Source organism: Opisthocomus hoazin, chromosome 1, assembly GCF_030867145.1.
Source record: "Opisthocomus hoazin isolate bOpiHoa1 chromosome 1, bOpiHoa1.hap1, whole genome shotgun sequence".
Taxonomy (NCBI): Eukaryota; Metazoa; Chordata; class Aves; order Opisthocomiformes; family Opisthocomidae; genus Opisthocomus; species Opisthocomus hoazin.
In genome coordinates, this window is record NC_134414.1 from 30,517,213 (window position 1) to 30,538,592 (window position 21,380).

General features: G+C 39.9%; 1 protein-coding gene across 1 annotated transcript in view; it reads right to left on the minus strand.

Moving 5' to 3' along the window:
* Window positions 1-383: 383 nt before the first annotated feature.
* CCDC169 (coiled-coil domain containing 169) overlaps window positions 384-21,380 on the minus strand; it is a 33,697-nt gene continuing 12,700 nt past the window's right edge. Inside the window, exons 5-8 of the mRNA XM_075420433.1 lie at window positions 10,830-10,928; window positions 10,574-10,627; window positions 6,644-6,720; window positions 384-3,129 (exon numbers count right to left, since the gene is read on the minus strand). Of these exons, the coding sequence (XP_075276548.1) occupies window positions 3,027-3,129; window positions 6,644-6,720; window positions 10,574-10,627; window positions 10,830-10,928 (333 nt within the window). The 3' untranslated portion in view covers window positions 384-3,026. The remainder of the gene's footprint in view (window positions 3,130-6,643; window positions 6,721-10,573; window positions 10,628-10,829; window positions 10,929-21,380) is intronic.

A 21,380-nucleotide genomic window follows, 5' to 3' on the forward strand; every position in this document is an offset into this window, starting at 1 on the left:
ACCACAACTACCAGCAATTCAATTTCTTATTTTCGTCTTCAGATTTGTCCATTTAGACTATGCTGCAGAGACCTTAGAGGAGACAGAATTTGGCTTGTAATGGTGAGCAACATTACAAAAGATCACCCTGTCACGAAACCAGGGAAAAAACAGACATCACTGTGCTCCCATCTCTACTTTAAATAAACATAGCTCTGTGGTTCAGTCTTCCATGTCTAAAGTAATAGTATATACTGTGCTTTGAAGGATTAATTACTCCTAAATGTGCAGAAATATTCATATAGAAGATACTGTATAAAGACATGTAAGTGTTCATTGCTGCACACGTAAACAAAACCCATTTCACAGCACAGCATACTGCTAATGAGAAAAGTCCACGCAAGATAAATTCAGGAATTTCAAAACACTTCTCCATCCAAAACCACCAAACCAAACAAAGAATTCCAACATAGTTTGGGAAAGCTCATGGTGCAAAAGTTTTATTCAGGTCCAAAGAAATAGCACAACATTTTTGAAACCAAGAACTATCTTTTTGCTATTGCAAAGAAACTTTAGTCATCAAACTTAATCACGAGGGAGCCCTTATTTTCAGAAAGGCGGGAAGAAAATGAAGTGCCAAGTGACTGAAAGAGTACAGAACTATAACCATTTTACACAGAAAACATTACAGCTGGACACACAATTAGAATGGTCAAACATGTTTTAGAGTGAACTACCATCCTACTGAGTTTCAAATCCTGAGCTTGTTCCTGGCAAGCTGAAGCAGGGACTAAGGAGGACATGGTCTGCTCCTCTCCTCAGGCCGTCGCTGTACCAAACTGTACCAATACATGTATCTTCTTAGGCTTCAAAATAAAATGTCTCTTTTTAAGTCCTCAGAGAGGACTACCCATGAGGAAAATGTCCAAGTCTCCTGCTGTGAGTAAACGCTGTTCTGCCACATTTGTGCAATGTTTCCAGTTATTTTGAGGTGCTACAGGGACCGGCCTCGAGTGCATTGACTAACACTGGATTCAGAGACAGCAGGAGTCAATGTCCGCTGCCTAAGTCCAAGAACTGGATATTCTTCACTACTGCAGATGTCCCTTGTCCTTTATGCCAAAAGGACCATTACAGTGATTTTTTTCCCTCCCCTTCTCCACAATGACAAATGCCAGCACAGTCAGAATTTGGAAACTTTCCATGTGAAAAATAGGAACAGAAGAGCGCTAACCTCATCAGCTGTGCTACGCTTTCAGCTGTGACTGTGGGGAGAAAAACTGGCCAGGCAGACCATCCTGCTTATGAAAGAATGATACCAGGTGCATCATGACAGATCTGTAATAAATCTCATACTATGTAAGAGAAAAAAATGGGTTTTCCATACTGAATATGCTGTACAGTACTGCAGGTGCTCTTTCTCTGCAGTTTAGAATGACATCACTGATCTCTTTGTATGAGTTTAATTACAGCCTCACTTTAATGCTGCCAGTAATAAGGAACTATTAGTACTGCTCTTGAAGAGGCAAAAAGCTTTATTAGATACTGCAAAGAGCTAGGGATGCTCTTAAAAAATAATAAAGGGCAGTCAATCAATCACATTTGGTCTGCCAAGAGCTTTTAAGATGCAACCCAGAGGCCTGAAGCTTCATTACCAAAACATTTTTCCTGTTGCTACTTAAAAAAATTCTGCCGAAGTTTAATGACTAAAATGTAGGTAATGAAACTGCAACAATAACTGCATGCTTAAGAATGAAAACACAAAGTAGTTCTATCTTCATTGAACAGCTGACTTTTAAGACTGGCACTATTTTGGACCCTAAAAATACATGGATCAGTGCCATAGAAGAATGCATAGAGATTTTTATGGAACCCAGACTGTGGATGCAAAGGTTCACCTGAGAGTTCTAATTTCAAATCAGGAAACATAACGTGTATATAGTATTTAAAAGAAAGAATCCATCCACACGATTGTCTCCGAAGAATCCTTAATAAAATGTGCTCAATTTTTCTTCCATTTGTCTCCTTTACTAGTGCCTAAAGTAGCTGGAAATGGTGCTGTGCTTCTAAACCATGCAGACAGAAAGTGGTGGCCAACACAGGACCTGTGGCAAGCCAGCTTTTAAACAAGTTGGGTATGGAGGTGTTTTGTCTTCTCTGCTAGACTAAGAAAGCTCACGGAGTACAAAACAACTTTACGCTGTAAAGGGACTCTGCTGTATGGTATCATGTACGAAATCAGACTGCCTAGTATACTATGCTGTCGGTCTTCAAAGCCAAAGGAAAAGCATTAACATGAGGAAGAACTTCACCACCCTGAGGGTGACGGAGTACTGGAACAGGCTGCCCAGGGAGGCTGTGGAGTCTCCTTCTCTTGAGGTATTCAGGACCCGCCTGGACAAGGTCCTGTGCAGCCTGCTGTAGGTGACCCTGCTTCGGCAGGAGGGTTGGACTAGATGACCCACAGAGGTCCCTTCCAACCCCTGCCATTCTGTCATTCTGTGATTCTGTGATTCTGTGTTCAGCTGGGCCAACATCAGACTACTCAAGAGTCTCTCCTTGCCACCTATACTGAATGGGGATGCCCTTGGATGGAATTTTAGCTGAGGTTTACTCTTTTGGGTGGTGAGATAATACTTCGGGTTACATCATTCTGCGTTTTTCTTCTTGTTGGTTGAGAGGTCAAAAATGTTAGAGGCTTGTTTGTTTTCAATGGTTGATGTGCAGTCAAAGAGTTCAAAGAGTTCAAGAGTTCACACACACCTAATGTATACAGAAATTAAATGTTCTCCAAGGCCTCCAACTTCGTGATACCCAGAATCACTGATCAGAACCAGAATGGAAAGGGTCAGATATCACCAGAACAAAGATGGCAACTAGAAGAGCAATTCCTTTAGGCAGAGGAACACTCACATTAAGGCTGCCAAGAAGACATACCAGTCTGGGTTTGGTGTTATAATACGGCACAAATACATTTTCAATTAGAAACTTTCAGCTTAACTAAATTTTTTAAAAAGTGTTTGGAAGTTCTTGTCATAAATATTAAGTCAGTGCTTTAGTTTTGGAAGCTGCTTCATTCCTACAGTCTTTTTAATCAATCCTTTTTGGGAATTAATGGTCTTCGGGTTTCCTGGAACACTGTGTCTCCCTCTGAAATAAAATGGGTGAAGTTAAGAAGTGTCATGTTCCCTGTAAGCTTTAACTGCTAGAAATTTGCATGCTTTTTATATTTGCATAACTGATTACTATTGTGAATTAATAAACCTGAGAGAGGAAAAAACAAGTATATTTCTGGGTTTGCAGGCTAGCAGAGCATCTAATTATTCTGCATACAAACTTAATCCTCATCTCATCGTTCCTGACTACTTCCCGTTACCTAAATGATGGCATTTGAAGAACACGAACGGAATACTAAACATTTGCACAAAGAGAAAGGTAACTGGCTCAGGAGACGTTTTCACCAGTTACATAATCCCCATTAGGAAATGCAAAACCACTTCAGGTAGATGTCGTCACAGTTCTCTGCAGGTGTTTCACTCTGGAGATCCACGCTCTTGAGCACATGGTCTTACATAGGAAATGCTGCCAGCAGACTTCTGAAGTGGTACTGATCATGGATACACACACCATCTACATGAAACCTACTAGAGCTGGTTTCATCTTAATCTTCTAAGAGAAAGCAGTGTGAATGTAAAGAAATCTCCAAGGGGGAATGCTGATTCCACAAACTGGAAAGGTCATTCTCATGACCAAGCAGCATGCATCTCCACTGTTATGCAGCGTACCTTTGTTTCTCTCCCTGTTTATTACTACAGTGGACAGAGCACTTTACATACTCCAGTGACAACATACAGGGTTTCAATGTCTTTCTCAGGTAAAGGCATTCTGAAGGAAAATCTATCACAACATCACATCATTATATTCATGATGGCAGCCAGAGAAATATTTTGTTATGCGGTGGAAGTTGTGATGACATGATCTGTGCAACTTTCAAATTTCTGGGCAAACAGCCAACAAAGTTGTCCCTAGGGCTCGGCAGTCTTCTTGAGATTGACACATCCTTCGTTCCAGTTCTTACAAACAGTCACGGTCTTGAAGGAACAGCTGGCCTGTCCTGGTTTTGGTTGAAACAGAACTGATTCCCCATAGAGATATGGAGCTGCTTCTATTCAGAGCTTGGAAGATCAGAACCCAAGGCCCCAGCTTGCTCAATAATCAATTGATATTCAAATTCAACTCAATTGATTATTCAACATCAATTGACTAGTCTGTAGATCACTGTAGAGCTGGACCAAGCAGACAGCATATGTCTCTGTGGAATTCTGCAGGCAGCAAAACCTCTTTCCAATCAGTCTTATGGACTTAGAAACCAGGTAGATGCATCCAGTGCTCTGTTGAAACTGAGCTAATAAGCCATGCTCTGTGTCTCAGTCTAACAGTAAGGGCTCAGAATGACATCAAATTGGCTGCTCAGATTGCATCAGAGACAAGCATCAGCAAGACATCCATGTTTTTACCAACTGCCAGCTAGCCTAGCTGCTTCTTGTCCAGTAAAACACCACGAAAAGAACCTCTACTGAACTTGGCGTCCATGTTTGGATGGCCAGGAAACTGAATGAATCAACAATTAGTGTTCACAATTACTACTCAAAAATGTTTCAGTGTTTGATGTACAGGTTGGGTTTTTCATACCTGTACCTATAGTTAAAACAAACATTAAGCCTAGTTTCTTAGTATGGTTTGAAATCCACTGGAGGCGGGCATTTTCTGGAAGGCCAACAGAAGTGAGATAAGAAGTCTGGAGAGAAAATTTTCAAATTATTCTCAAGAACATGTTTCTTTTCAATCATGCATGTCTTCTCTTGTTTGAATTAAATTATTTCTCATTAATGTCAGCTTAAATGAACAACCTTCAGGCTGTAAACCAAAACATAATTAAAAAGGAATAATATAACAATGGCTGTGCTAAGCTTGTGATGATCAAGGGGTGCTTAGTTACATTCTAGTATTTCCTTAAATGCCACATTCTTATCTCCACATTGCCAGCTGAAACCATAGTTTGACCTGAAAGTTCTAAGTCACTGGTTACAAAAGCCAATGCTTTGTGAACTGCGTCCTTTGCTACTAAGGGCAACTTAAAAGATGAACAATTCCCTTCATGTCTGTAAAGTACTTTGAAAAGTTAAAAAAAAAATCCTCTGAAGGAAAATGGGTTGAAAGGGGTATTTTGTTACAATATGCATCTTCTGAGACCAGCAATTACCGGACACTTTATTTTCTTTTACACTTTATTGTCTTCTGTTTGATAGAAAGAAAATTACAGAAACACACTGTCATTCAATTTCAGGAGAAGTAATGGTCTACTAACATAAACTATAAAAAAAACCCCAGCATAATCACAGATGAGTGCTAACCCTCAGCAAATCTCAGTATCTGGCTGATGATATTTATCTCCCAGCAGAGACAGAAGAGTTCTAGCTTCCCGACCTTCTCCACCACATGAGCTATGTTAGACATCACCGGGGCCTGAAGCAACACACCGGCTATATATGGGGTACCTCAGAACTAGACAATGCTTATTCTATATTGGGAAGCTTCAGTTACAGACTTTAATTCATATTGCCCTGCATTAATTCTACCAATATCCTCTCCTGGAGCATGAAGATCCACTGTTCCGACTCATGAAATCCTGTGATTCTGTGCTTACACAGAATGAAAGGATAAAGCTGGTAAGCAAATATGTCTATATAATTTCATGCTTATAATTTACTCATTACATTTTCAGATGTTCCCAATACGTATTGTGTATGCTTATTTTAATAATATAGGTAAGTGGGTGCATGGAAAAGTACTTACTGTGAGATAGTAAATACATGGAAACCATACTAGCTCAGGAAGTCTCCAAATATAAAGTATTTGGGAGAGTTCCAAAAGCAAATATTGTATCTGCCTGCTTACACACTTTTGTAGGCATCTACTTATGGCCACTGGAGGCAGGATACTGGCTCTGACACACATTTGACGTGATTCCCTATATTCGCTGTACTCTATCATCTCCACATTTTCAGTTAGGCTGAAAAACAAATCTCCAATTTCAAGCTTTCTTACAAGCACTACAATCAGAAATTCATTTTATTTTTATATAGGTCAGAGCAGGTGGGCTTTTTTCAAATTTAAATTTCTAACCCATATAATAAACAGAAATCTGAAACAATGAAGCCCTTCTATGTTTTCATCTAAAAATCACTCACATTTTCAGCCACAAAAAGCTTTACAACCTCTATTGCCTAAAAAAGGACCAAGCAAGGCATTTATTTAATTCAATTACTCTTAAAGGACTAAAGGGTATACTTGTTGCTCCCAACTCGGCAGTAGTATAGAAAAAAAAATCATTCATTATAAACACAAGTTGAAAGGGAATCACATCAGAGGTATTATAAAACTTCAAAAAGGCTACACATATATCTGTTTTCAATATTGCAACACACTTAGTATTAAATAAAATTGATTGAAAAGCAGTATCAAAAACAATGTTAAGATTAATACTTTGTCAGTAGAATTATGCTCAGTGATACTTACCATGAACAGAGTTGCAATATTCAAAACATAGTACTTCGCAAAAAAAAATAAACCAGAAAACAGAGGAAATATAAAGGAAATTTACCTCAGTGTCTGGTTTTCTCCCTTGCCTGTCAGAGCACCTGTTTTTTGCCTTTCAATGATTTTAAGCGTAGCTGAGGTCTGCAATAGCCAAATTTTTACAAAACAAGTTAAATCCTAACCACAATCACAGTTAAGGAAGTAAAATATTTCCAAACTAATCTTGACCCACTATGGTCTTAGTGCCATAAAGTACTTTCAGCACATATTATACTGACACTTTGTTGATTTGGGGAATTGAACACATAACAAAATCCTTCGCTGTGCAAAAATGTTATTATTTATTAAGCTGGATGATCAGAGAAATTGTAATTTCAATCAGCATATTTTTGGTCAAGCTGCCTGGAATTCCACATTTCCAGTGAAGAAGCAGTATATTTCTAACATACTTCCCTGAATGCAAAACAATACAAATCACAGTAATTCAGTTGTACTTTCGAATGATTAAACCATTAAAGAAGAACACAAACTACTGTAGAAACAATAACAGAGCACGGAAATCTCTGCCCACTCTGGAAGTCTACACCACTGGACATACTGAACCCCCCCTCAGCTGTTACCCTTGGTACTGCATTGAACAGCATCCAAGCAGGATCAGATCAGTGGGTTCTCCTGCTCCGTAGCTCACAGGGCTGCCCTCTCACCCAGCACTTGCTGGCTCATCCAGCTGCTTTTACTGGAACTGCCTCTCAGAGGGACAGCTATACCGTGGACCGAAAACCAGAAAACGCAGAAAGTTTAGGGCTTTTCTGGCTGCTCTGCACACTTGGGTGCCTAGTCTAAGTGAATGGAATTTACTCAGCCCTTTTAAAGAGATCCATCAGAAACATGTAATAAATATATGATTATCACGATATACAACGTATTGGCTACACCAGGCCAGCACAGACTTTTTGAAAGCGTAGAGTTAGATTTTGGGGCTACCTAAACAAGGCTCAAGGTTTGAATTATTGTATGATATTACATTAGATTACAACATTACATTTTATAGCATGTGTGAAAACATCTTGCACTTGTGAGAAAAACCTCTGGCACTAAAAACAAGCATGTCTCCCTGCTTAAGACAATGGTTTCTACTGTCCTTCCCTGTACAGTGCACTAGGCAAGTACTCCTGTAGCAAAGTCAGCTCTAACTAAAGCAGAGTCTTTTCAGAGTGCAAGCATAAAAATGGAATAGGATCTGCACAGATTTACTTCCTTGAAGGCAAGAAATTTTTTGCACTCGAAGAACTCTAGTACGAAGGATGATGGCTCATATAGTTTATCATCTTTCTCAGCAGCTGTGATTCTGAGACACGAGGCAAGACCTATGCTACAATTACCTTCACGGTTTTATAATTTCTATGACTATGGAGTTCCAGTATATACAATTATTATCCATAGCACTGTTTTTGCTGGTACAGTTTACTCCAAGCATATCCCAACTAAAATGAGCCGCTGTTGCACAAGCAGCTTTCCAGCTGTACCTATCTATAACTGCGGGCTTCTTCTGCAAAGAAATCCCAATCACAAGTCAGACTCTACTATGCTAGTAGAATTTTGTGGTAAAAATCTGGCCTGAAAGAATGCCCTTTTAAAGACCAGCTATCGTTCTTCTTTGCCTGCTTCTCAAATCAATTTCTGAATACCACCAGAAAGTACTTTGAGATTTGTGGAGCCCAAATCCCAAACCAACATTTTTTCAGACTGAAAAAAATCCTAAAAAATCAAACAAGAATTCACCATAAACCATCGGTGCCTCTAGCATGAGTTTCCAAGCTTGTGAAATCTTTAATTTATTTTAAAACTACCATTTAAAATTGACTGTATCTTTATGGATCCAGACAAGACAAACAACAAAAGCACTCAGAAGACACACGTATTTTGTAAAAAAGCAGAAAAGCACTCAATAATAAAAAAGGTAAATCAAAGAAATTGCTGCTCAGAAGCATCTCTCTCTTCTGCTTCTGCGGCAGGCTTCAGGAGGGATCCAAAATAAAGCAGAAAAAACCCCAAAACATCTGGGATTTTTTTAACACCTACCAGTAAAAACTTCCATTCTATCTTTTTTTTTTTTTTTTACCGTGAGTTATAGGAAAGCACAAACATAATGAGGAAAAAAAAGGCCTAAAACCCATTCTATCCACTCTCTGTAACTAAGAGAGTGTCACTGGAATATATTGTTGTCACAGGATAACAATATCTGGTAGCATATTTACTTTTGAATGTGTGGAAAATGCTAGTCTATGGGTAAATCCTTCTAACTCAACTGCTGCCAACATTACTGTGCAGACTCTAGCACAGTGAAATTTTAATACATCTGAAAGAGTCTGGATTGAATGTAAGTTTACTTCTGCCTCTGTTGTTAAAATGAACCGCTAAAAGGGTGGGCATACATATGTAGATTTTAAAAGAATGTAAAAGCAACGAACAAATCAAAGTCACAGCAGAACAGGACCGGAAGGGACCGAATGAGCCACTGATTCTTTGGCAACCAACAGTCAGCCGTGATTAGGTTGACTGCCATGTTCAAATTAGCAACATAAAATGTGGATGTTTAATCAAAACTCCTCACCTAGACTCTGCTTATAGCTCAGGAAGAGAGACAGGTAAGTCCAGGGGAAATTAATTTCATCTGGATCCAAAACAGCTGTGATGGTTTGCACCTTAAACATGCTTCTCTCTCCACAGATTACGGAGGATCCCTCCACAACTGCTTTAGATTGGCTGTCTAACATTCAGAGAACTAAAGACAAGGAAATTAATCTGAAGATGACTATTTTGCTCTCATATGAATCTGAAATCATGGGGGCAAATAATTGATTACTGAAAATATAATGCACTAACTACCTTGAATGTCGGTGGCAAAATCCTAGTCCCCAATGCCCCGTTTAAGCAACGTCAGTGCATATACCTCACTTCAAATAATGTTTTAGGCATATTTAAGTGCTTCTCTAGGCAGCCGAACATGGGCACTCCTCTTGCTAGCATGTTCAGTAATAAAACCATCTTTTATCTCCTACCTTCTTCTTCCAGCAGTTCCCAGTTTCACTGTTACTGCAAAGATATTAACAGTTCTCACGGGCATTTCCTGGGCTTTTTCTTGCTTTCATGCTGGAAAGTCAGTTTAAGCAATTCTTTCAGATTTCCCCAAGCAGCAACGAACCGTGTAAGGTAATCAGTTGCCCACTGTGCAAACACATGGAAACACTGCTAATTACAGCCTTTCACCCCAGTTAGCTATAACAGGGATTCAGTGACAGTCATTCCTGAGTATCACACTAAGCTATTACTTTCACATTATTCAGGAATTGAGCACTCTTTCAGAATAAGAACTACTAGAAATCTTTACAGGTTCCTTCGCAGGTTCCTCTAGTTTGTAGTATCAACTGTTATGTATTACATAATTTGCAGCAATAAAATATAACCTTCACAAAAAAAAAGGTATCTTATACCTTGTCTTCTATATTTATTTGAAATATGTGCTGTGTTGTCATTCTGAGCTGGCTGGCTAGTTTGTCTGCAAAAGAAAAAAGGAGAACTACAAAAAAGAGGAACTTCTACCTAAGGTGGGTGTCACTCCTGCTAATAATTTGGTTCTGTTCTTTTCAACTGAAACACTAAACTAGCACAGCAGTCTTGTGACTAATGGATACTCAAGCAAGCATCAGAAAATTGCTCCAGCTTCCTCAGTTAAGAGCACTTCGACTGTCCTTGGGAACAATGAAACTGCAATTGACACGAAAGCAACCAAAAATATTTCAAAATAAATAAACTGTACCAATCTTTCAATTTCTAGCTCTTAAAAATTTTTAAAAGCAGCTTTTGTAATGGATTTGGTAGATGAATGGGGTGATAAAAGACTTTGACCTAATGACATTAACAGGTGCTGTTGCTGTATTAAGAAAGCACAATGATTTTAAAAAGTTATTGACTCACAGAGTTTTTTTCTTACCTGTAAGATCTCTGAGAGGTACATGCGCCGCTCGTCATTAGCTTTGTGGTAAGCCTACATTTAAAATAAGGGATACAGGCTACCATTAAGCAAAATATTTTAAAAATTGAATGATACAGGAAGAAACAAATTTAGAGCAGAGCTTTTTTCCAGTGACGTATTTTGTAGAACTACTCTATTGCGTTCCACACACATTGTCTGTTTATCAGACAACATAATGGCTTTTGTAGATTAGAGGCATCCAGTGATTACAAACCTTTGCTTCTTGTTCCAGTCTAAGTTCATAGTCTTTCAGCTGATTTAGGAGACTTTTCTTTTCTTCTTCTAGTTGTTTAAGAACATCCTTTAAGGAACCCTGTGGTTATAGTAAATAAAATTATGTTTTATAAATATTTCCATTCTGGATAAAGATACCACCACCATAGTCCTTTATTTATCAAGCATTATGATGTTTGTCATTCTATTTGCCTCTTGTGCACTTATTGTTTACATGGTTCTAGCTGGCACACTGCAGAGACAAAAGCAATTAGCTATATGCTACAATTATCAGTTACGTACGACACATTTCCACTGTGTTAAAATGATACAGATATGGTTTTCCACACTGCTGCTCCTTGATAGGTTAGCAAAGTCCTTGTGGTGACCAGACAGAATTGCTGCTTACTTCAGAGTTCACTCTGATGGCTCCTTTTCAGTAGGAGTAAGATTTCAGATCTCACCTGCACATCTGTTTTCAAACCATTTGCCGAGAGAGTAGCTGGGCTGGCTGAAGAGGCACACGGGATGTCAAAGGTAACCTACAGCAACTTGTCTAGAAAGCATTATTTTGTGTGGAGGCTGTATGTCTTAGGTGTGTAGCCATTTCCCTTGTCTACAATTGGGATGAGCTGAAATAACAGTGGTAGAGCCCATTTTTGGTTACTGGCTGTCCTGGTCTTGGCTGGGATAGAGTTAATTTCCCTCCCAGTAGCTGCTGTGTTTTGGACTTCGTAGAAGAAGAATGTTAATAACACTGATGTTTTAAGTTGTGGCTATGAAATCAAGGACTTTTCCCAGTTTCTCGTATTCAGCTAATGAGCAGGTGCGCAGGAGCTGGGAGGGAGCAGGGCCAGACAGACAGCCTAAGCTGGCCAGTGGGAATATTCCATACCATAGACGGTACCCTCAGTTTGTGGTTGGGGGTTGGCCAGGAGGCAGGAGGCTATCTGCTTCTCGTTTTCCATGAGCTCCAACTCTCTCTTGTCCGGGAGTTCAAACTTTTTTGGGAATTTCATGATTTCAGGGTTCTGTTCTCGGGGACTGGCTGCGAATTGGTCACTGGGTGGTGAGAAAAATTGTATTGTATATAGTTTGCTTTGCATATTCATTAGTATCATTGTTATCATTAGTAGTAGGAGCTTTATTAGTAGTATTCCCTTTGTTGCTCTATTAAACTGTCTTTATCTCAACCCAGGAGATTCCCCTTTTGTCCATTTCTCCTCCCACTGGGGGGAAGGGGAGGGGTGAGCGAGCGGCTGTCTAGTGCTTAGTTGCCGGCTGCCAGGTTAAACTGCGACACTGGCGCTGGCCAGTTCTTTGTTTGCTGTGTCGTGGAACTAGAACGCACACCCAAGCAGGTCCTCCTCCACTTCTAGCACAGAAAACTGCTTCTCATAATCCCCTTCATAAATCGATCCATTCCATCCAGTAGAGACAGTCTTATTGGGAGGCTCTAATAATAGATGGCTTTTTGAATTCCTTCCTCAGATTATTCAAGGTCAGTTTATACCTGTTTGTTCTTGTCTTGAAATTATCTTTAAGATAACTGCTTTTCTTCCTCCCTGGTGTTTGCCCCTAGCATGCACAGACAGAAAACAGGAACATCTTTTTTCAACACTCATTTTACTAGGACATATAAGCTGAGCTTTTAAAAATGGTCCCTCACACAGCAGGCTGTCCTTTCATCTAGCCATCACAGTAACCCCTTTGTACACCAGGCTGGAGCTCAGCCTTCTTACGGTTGGAGAACTGAACCATAATGGAGTATGCAGTATTCCAGAAGCCATCTCACTGCCTTGAACAATGTCAGTCACACTTCTTCTTCTGTACAGAGAAATTTTAGGACTGTATCTTCCTTTTTGACAGCTGCACAGTGATGGCTCACAGTCAACATGGGATCAGCTAGAACATCCAGATTCTGCTCTGCAGCTATGGCCAGGTGATCAGCTCTCAATTTATAACAGAATTTGTTTACTGTTTCCTAAATCCTTTGGTCTACAGTATTAAATTTTAATCCCATTTTTAATAATCTAGTCTTCAGTGTCATTCTTTTTCTAAGCTATGTCTAGATCTCTATTATGTAATTGATATCAGGAGAAAGATTTCATAATCTATTTCTATTTTGTGTATCAAGGTCAGGCATTAAATGTCGAGATTAGTTCTAAACCTGGTCCTGGAAGAACTCTGCTTGTACTCTCCCAACATCCTCCTTCACTAGTCACCACTATCATCTTCCATTCATGCCAGCTCCTTCAACAAATCGACTAATTTTCATTTTCTTCAAATTAATCGGTCACTTCCCATGTAACATGGTATCTTTATCAGAGGTCACAGTGAACAAGATTACTGTATCTGTTGTGACAACAAATCTATTGTCTCATCACAGAATGTCAACAGGTTTGCCTCCCATGAGCCACTTTTAATAAATACATATTTTAGTCTGGTTTTGCAACAATTATTCATCTCTATCTTAAAAAAAAAGATTTGCTTTTCTCCAATGCACACAATGCCATCATCCACAGCTTTATTAAAACCACTTGCTATCAGATCAGTGATGTAGCAAGCCAGTTCTTTCAAAATCCTAAGGTACGGATTACCCATTTCCCTCGATCTAAAAAAAAATAAAAAGTAAAAGTCTCTCACATCTGCTACAAATCACATCTAACTCTGTTTTGATCTTTCCTGCCAAGTACATACCCTTAATACTTGTTATCCCATCATGTTTTCGTTATCAATGCTATTACACTTCAGGCTAGTCAGGTTCTTCCGTTTGTCTGCTTAGGCCCTTTGTGTAAAATAAGTATCTGTTTCAGAATTTTTATTTCTTTTTATTTCTAACTCAGGCATCTCCCTAGTCAAAATAGCTGAAACCTTTCACTTTCTGTACTGATTGCCTGACCATTGCCTTAATAATCAGTTATTTCTTCTCATGACCTTAATGCTTTGCTATGCCTTTACTTACCAGATGTTACTGGTAAACATGGAAAGGAAGATAATATGACTCTCTCCAAACATTCTCCCCATTCTTTTTTCATGGAAATTTTTCCCTATTTATCATGCAAACATCAGATCCAGAAGGCCAGTATGCATATATGGTCTATTTCTCAGAGAGTTTATGAATGCTCGCTAATTGTAACAAAATCCCAAACCTAATTTAAGCCTTAAGGGATTAGTACTGGGTCTGGTCCTGTTTAACATCTTCATTAATGATCTGGACGATGGGGCAGAATGTTCCCTCAGCAAGGTTGCAGATGACACAGATTTAAATTAGATATAAGAAAGACTGTGAAGGTGGTGAGGCACTGGCACAGGTTGCCCAGAGAAGCTGTGGATGCCCCCACCCTGGCACTGTTCAAGGCCAGGTTGAATGGGGCATTGAGCAACCCGGTCTAGTGGAAGATGACCCTGGCCATGGCAGGGGCGTTGGAACCAGATGATCTATAAGGTCTCTTCAAACCCAAACCATTCTATGATTCTATGATTCTCTGACGACAGACTAGGAGGAGTGGATGATATGCCAGAGGGTCATGCTGCCATCCAGAGGGACCTCAACAGGCTGGAGAAATGGGCTGACAGGAACCTTATGCAGTTGAAGAAGGACAAGTCCAAAGTCCTGCACCTGGGGAGGAACAACCCCATGAACTGACACACGCTGAAGGCTTCTCAGCTGGAAAGCAGCACGGTAGAGAGGGACCTGGGTGTCCTGGTGGACAACAAGTTGAATATAAGCCAGCAATGTGCCCTTGTTGCAAAGGGGGCCAATGTCATCCTGGGCTGCATGAGGCAAAGCATAGCCAGCAGGTCGAGGGAGGTGATCCTTCCCCTCTACTTGGCACTGGTGAGGCCACATCTGGAGTGCTGTGTCCAGTTCTGGGCTCCCCAGTACAAGAGAGACCTGAACATACTGGAGAGAGTTCAATGAAGGGTCACAAGGATGATTAAGGGACTGGAGCATCTCTCAGTGAGGAAAGGCTGAGAGAGCTGGGACTGTTCAGCCTAGAGAAGAGAAGGCTGAGGGTGGATCTTATTAATGTATATAATTACCTGGAGCGAGGATGCAAAGAAGACATACCCAGGCTCTTTTCAGTGGCGCCCAGTGCCAGGACACAAGGCAATGGGCACAAGCTGAAACACAGGAGGTTCCCTCTGAACATCAGGAAACAGTTTTTTACTGTGAGAGTGACCAGGCACTGGACTAGGTTGCCCAGGAAGGTTGTGGAGTCTCCCTCCTCAGAGATATTAAAAAACCATCCAGACATGATCCTGGGCTCTAGGTTTAGCAGGATTGGACAAGACAACCCCCAGAGGTCCCTTCCAACCTCAACAATTCTGTGACCTTCATTTTATTGTTACAATGGTGCTTTCCATGTCTTAGTCAGTATCTTGGTCACACCAGTTCAGTTTCCACTTTTTTGGGCATCCATCCAGCCTAGCACAGTCTTCTTTGGTCTGTTCCAGAATGAATTTGAAAATGCCATTTTTCATTACACTAAAGATGATATCATTCTTATAAAAGCATTTTCATCTCAGGTCCATAACGTATAGCCTTGACTTTGGACATCATCAAGCCATTCTATTTTCTGGATGTGTACAGCAATAGTCCTACCAAGGGTTTTGAACAGACAGCCACCAAACATATACATCCGCCTCTTTGAAATCACCAGTCTTCTCCTTTCTAACATCTGCAGATCATTGCATCTTTTATTCTTTTTCATAATTTTCTGTACAACACATTACTTACTTGGCTCCAAATTTTATTTTTCACAAAAACATTTCTGGCTTTTACTGAGATCTTCCTGGGAGTGATTTCCATTAAAGTCAAGATTTTGCAGGAGCATGGCAAAAGGCACAGAACTTTTAAACCTGCTGCCAAGAGAGAATAACCCCTCTCACTGTTCAAAAAAAAAAAAAAAAAAGATATACAGAAGAGCTATAAGCTATATCTTTCAAGAATGTTTTGCACATGACACAACTGTTGTTAACTTTAATCTGTTATACCAGACACACCGCAGACATGAAAAGAATTGGATTTTTTTGGTTTTTTTCCTAATTAAAGCAGAAGTACCTTGGATGCAGATGAAATCTTTGTCCTAATACAGAAGGCTCCTACAGTCAATACAGTCAACATTGGCCAATTCAAGGAAAAAAAGTAAGCTGCAGATTAAAGAGAAGATTTGGCTAAATTCCACTGGGGTCATGTGTTATTTCATCACAACATCAGTGTCTGTACAGAATTAAACAAGATAGACAAGACTTCAGCCCTGTCAAGTTCGGAAACTATTTTTTTTTGCCTTCTTGACCCAACTGCGCATTAAAGATTATAACCATGTGACAGCATATCTTGCACAACATATTTTGTACCACCACAGTAAGCTTAAATACAGTAAAAACAGAAGTTTATGCTGCTCTCCAGCATATATAAAATCCATAGCCCACTATTTATTTCCTCACTAGATTGTCTATCAATGTTATGTACGACAGCACAACTTGGTGTTGCAGCTGTTGGTCACAACAGAGCAATTTGGTATCTCCTCAGTGATGGTACTCATCTAATTTCTTTGAGTTCTTTCACCTACAAAGTAAACTACTTTTAGATCTTTTTTTTCACTTAATCTTTTCAGAAGCGCCATCTATTTTTTGCTGCCAATGCAGCTGGCTGGGCACTCATTTAGCTCTGGAGCAAGGATGATATCCAACCGCAAGCAAATAGTGCACTACACTGCTTCTGATGAGCAAGCAGACGGAAATAGGTTGATAATGTGACTAAAGTATACAGTTACCATCCTTACAATATCTGGGTGTCTCATAATTTGTAATGTACCTATGGTTACAATTCCCTTGTGAAATAAGAAAGTTATAAATTACTCCCAAATTACAGATTTGGAAGTGAAGCCCAAAATCAAAAAGGGACTAGAGTCTAAATTGCACTTCAGGCAGAATTTAACATTCTAATGCTAAGAAACCAATCCATGCAATGTCTTAGGTTCTTCACAGGGGGTTTTGTCATATAACTTAGGTAGGCATCTGAGCTGTTGCTGTTGCGGGTGCCCATAAGCACAAGCGTAATCAGGCTGCTTAGTCTGCTGCCGAAAGCCTTTATGGAGTCTCAAAGCAGAGCTCCCTGGTGGTCATCTCCATAGTGGGGCACAACATGAGAAGCATGCTCCACCTACATTACATGAAGAAGGAATCCTCTTCTGTCTAACAGCCTAAAAATTAACCCACAAAGAAATTAGATGAGTTACATTTTAGTTCTGTGCCACCCTAAGAGCTTGAATTCTCACATCTCATATCCTGAGAGTGCCCTTGCCATCACACTTCACTAGCGCTGAGGTAATTTTTGAAGCCAGGCCATTAATTAGTCAGAAATGCAAAATTTACATGGATGGAGAAGGAACACATGAGAACGGCTGCAAGATCACGCCTCCTGCTGGAAAGCAGGCAGGATTTCAGACACAATTCTTGGGTATTTCTAACCAACTTCCCATTGGTTTTCCATCTCTGCTACACGCTCTGTTGTGAATCCCAAGCTAGCTGCCCTTCTCCTAGTTAGTACTTGGGAAACTTCGGCAGCTAACTCAGCTTTCTGACTTCAGCTCCCGTGTCTACACACCTGACGACGCAGAGCTCAGTATGGCAATACTGAAGTTCCTATGCGAATCTAGCGACACAGATATTCCTACTCAACTAAAAGACCTCTCCAGGTCCCCAAACACTATAAAATGCAATTTCAAGAACAGTCACAAGAAAAATTTAAATGGTAAAACTTCAAGGAGGTTCTAGAGACCCTCTTTAGCCAGGACTGGTTGTAAGTTGCCTCCCACCCCTACTTTCAAGGCAGCAATTGAAGAACTAGCTGAGACCTTATATATCTGAAGTCTTTAGCTGATGCCCAACAATACAGATCAAGAAGCGAGACACACCAGCATATGAACTCAGCCAAATCATTCAGGGTTGGATTTCCCTTTCCTGTATTCTGTAGGAAGTAAGCGGAAAGAAACCTCACTGAACCAGATTAAATTCTCAATGCTTACGGCTGTATGATCAGCTTAGTACTTAATACAGTAAAACAACTCAAAAGCTCACAGGAAACAAAGTTTAAAGCATACAGTAACAGACTTGTAGCAGAGTTGTTGGAGCACAGAAAAGCCTCAATACAAAGCAAGGACCAGTGAGAACTCAAGAGAACTAGAAGAAGCCTCCCAGGTATGCAGCACTCCCCCAGAGGGAGAAATTGCCAGCAAAACTCCTGGATAAACCAGTAAGATAAATTCTGAAAAAAAGCTTTTTAGAAGTGGTTTAACTGAATATTGAAATGGTTTTTTTAAGTTAGATTTACTACAGGTTCTTCTGCTAAGTCTTGAATAGCTGGACAATGTATTCCTGAAAAGGAGACATAAGCTGACTAAGGGATTTAACCTGAATTTAAGATCCTTAGTTTTCAGTAAGTCGTCCATGTCAAGCCACTCTGAGCAAGCTGGTAAGCTAAAAGACACACTGAGATTTTAAATGAATACTTCCTTTATGTAACAGAATTTTGCAGGGCTTAGCAAAATTCACTCTCAGAGCAATGATACATGAAGTCTCGTGTCCAGCAGTGACCAAGTCTAGAGTTTCACAAAGGGAACACCAATTCTCCAGTTCTTTTTTTCACACAATTTCCTTTTCATTTGACTGAAGTTACATATTTGGCTTAACACTTGGCAGAAAATGAAATTATACAGAATGATACTGCAGCTGAATTTTAAGGCCACCCACGTAAGTTGCTCTTATTCTGGCTTTTTCCTTGCCCTGCTACCAGGGGCAACAGAGGTGACAATTTCTATCAATCATTTCACAACAGACAAGGTGACAAATCCATGACATCATCAAGAGGCTCAGACTTGTTTTCATAAGAGCCAGCTCAAGCAGACTATTGATCCTTATGGCAACATGCTTCAGCTCTAATCCTCTTTAATTTTTCTCCCTGAGTTAGAACAGAAGCAATACATTTGTCAGTCATGTAGAAAAAAAATCAACACAAGAAGTCTTTGCAATCCATTCTACTTGACATTTTAAATCAAATGAAGTTTTGTTTCGGAAATAAACTCCCTTCCCTCCAAGAATATGAGCTGATGTTCATGAGCTGATTTAGCTGAATCTTTTAACATAACATTTTAAACTCATCAAGAGCAAAAAGCAATACTACATCTTCAGTTTTACTGTAACGGGATTTGATTTTATGTTGAGATCCATAAACTCATTAGTCATATATTACTGAAAAAATGATACATAAAAATTATTTAGCATAGCTTATTTCCACATACACTATGCACTCAATATATATTCAGTAGATGCTGTCAGGGCTTCGGCATAGGTGAAGAAAGGCTCCCTGTACTTGTCTAAATGCCAAGTGCCCTCTCGTGGTTAGCAGCATCTTCATAGTCAAAACCGGACCAAGAGCTGAAATACACGAACCCAGTGTGTCCTGTTCGCACCAGACATTGGCAAGGGCCAGGGTAAAAAAATCAGTCTGGAGACTTGTTGGAAAGACCAGGCTCCTTCAGTGTAATAGGTGTGGGACACTGATACCCTAAATCCTTATGTCAGTGGTCAGCGGTCTCCACAGCATTGCTCACAGAGGTTATCTGCCGATTTGGGGAGGAGGAAGTTAAAATGGAGACCTCCATGGCTGTGGTTCAGATTGACAGAACAACTTGTTGCTGACTCTGAAGCATTTCACTGAGTATCTCACCTGGTAGGCCTGAAAAAGGCTGGAGATATTGCTTCCTTACACATTTGCTGTGGAAGATATCCCAGGGCTCCAGTCAATTGCTAAGGAATTCTGGAGAACAGCCAGCCAATAATGTCACTTGACTGCATGATTTTTCCCTCATTGTGTTGTTTGAAATACAAAGTGTTTTCTGCTTCTGTGAATACCACAAAGTGATTTGAGTAGAATTGTCTGCTGGTTTGTGCAAGGCCACCAGGAGGAACAAGTAACACCAACATGACAAGGAGAGGAAAAAATGCAAATCAAAAAGGTCTCTTGGAGGCACCCAAAATACTTGTCTGAGGTCAGATGAAAGGAGTAGGAAAGGGAAGTCTGAGAGGAGGCAGGATACAGCTTAGGGCAGTCAGACCAGACTGCAGAACTTTCTTCAAAATGTTTCCAACTTTCATGAAAAGACAGGATGGCAGATTTCTTCGTCCCACAGAGCTACTGATGACTTAATCCAGCAAGAGCAACAAGGTTCATTTAACAGAGACTTGCTAGGAGAATTGTCAGCATTTCCTATGCCATTATGAAGTGCTGATGTTCCCTAGCAGTTATCAACACCTGCTGAAATACAAAGTCTTCGCTTGCATGTTTTCACAAACCCAAGGTTCCCCTCCTGTCACGTTGCCCACGCCTTCTCCAGTGTGACACTGCCACACATTCTGCTCGCAGTGTAAAACTCACAGCAAAAACCCTGAGGTGGTTGTGTGAGGGTCTCAGTTCTGCAGTCACTGTGCTCTCAGAAAGGCAGCTTTGCAAAGCAAGTATCTCGCCCTTAATGTCAGAATTTTCTCAGCTATGGTGCTGGACATTACTGAAAATGGTGATGTATCACAGAAACCTTGGTTCCTTGGCTAATCTTAACTAGAGCGTTGCTAAGGCAATGCTATCAGGAGTGTGCTCTTCTGAACTGATTTTGCAGTATGCTTTTCAGTATTTGCATACTAAGGCTGCTATCTAGGGATTCTTTCTTGCAGAAATGGTGCAAGAGAAAGGAATAATTTTCTTTCTGCTTTTATGGGAAATTAAGCTTAGCAGAGAGCATGTATTTCACCAAAGCTCATTTAGTGAAAAAATGAGAACAAATGAATGCAGCGTGTTTAAGAAAGGCAAGTTAAATTCACATCAAGTTATACTTTAGAGAGAAGACATTCCTTCTGTAATTATTTCTGAAGTGCTGTATGACATTTGCATTATTCATTGGGACATAAAGGAAATAACTGACTAAAGAGTTTTCACTGTTGGAACTCCCTTGTGCATGTCACTGTTTAGGTTATTTTTAATCTGCCCTCGGTACACAGAAATGGTTTTCTGAACCCTGGCTGTAAAAATTTGTGTTTTCAAGGTATTTGCTCTGCATTTACCGTCATGTGACACCTACATGATTTTTTTGAAACATAAAATGGATTATCTCAAGTCAGTATAAGGACTTCAGAATGACAATTGTATATTTAAATGGTTTAAGGGTGTTTTTAACAGCAAGGAATCATTCATCAGTACAATTCTAATTCTAAAGCAAAAACAGTGCAAGCCATCTGCAACAATTATTGCTATTTATCAACACAGAAAATCCTCTGTTCTTCCTTGTTCATCACTCTAGAATTTGCATTTGTATTCTTCTCTTTCATTCAGCTTTTTATAGCCTGCTGACTGCCAGTGTCCCTGATGACTAATTTTTTTTTATTTTCCCTGTAATGCTCGATATTGAGAAAATACTTCATGCTACCTATCTCTAAATGGGATGAATTACTCTACAGACATGTTTTTCTCCTTCTATTGACTACGGCAGGA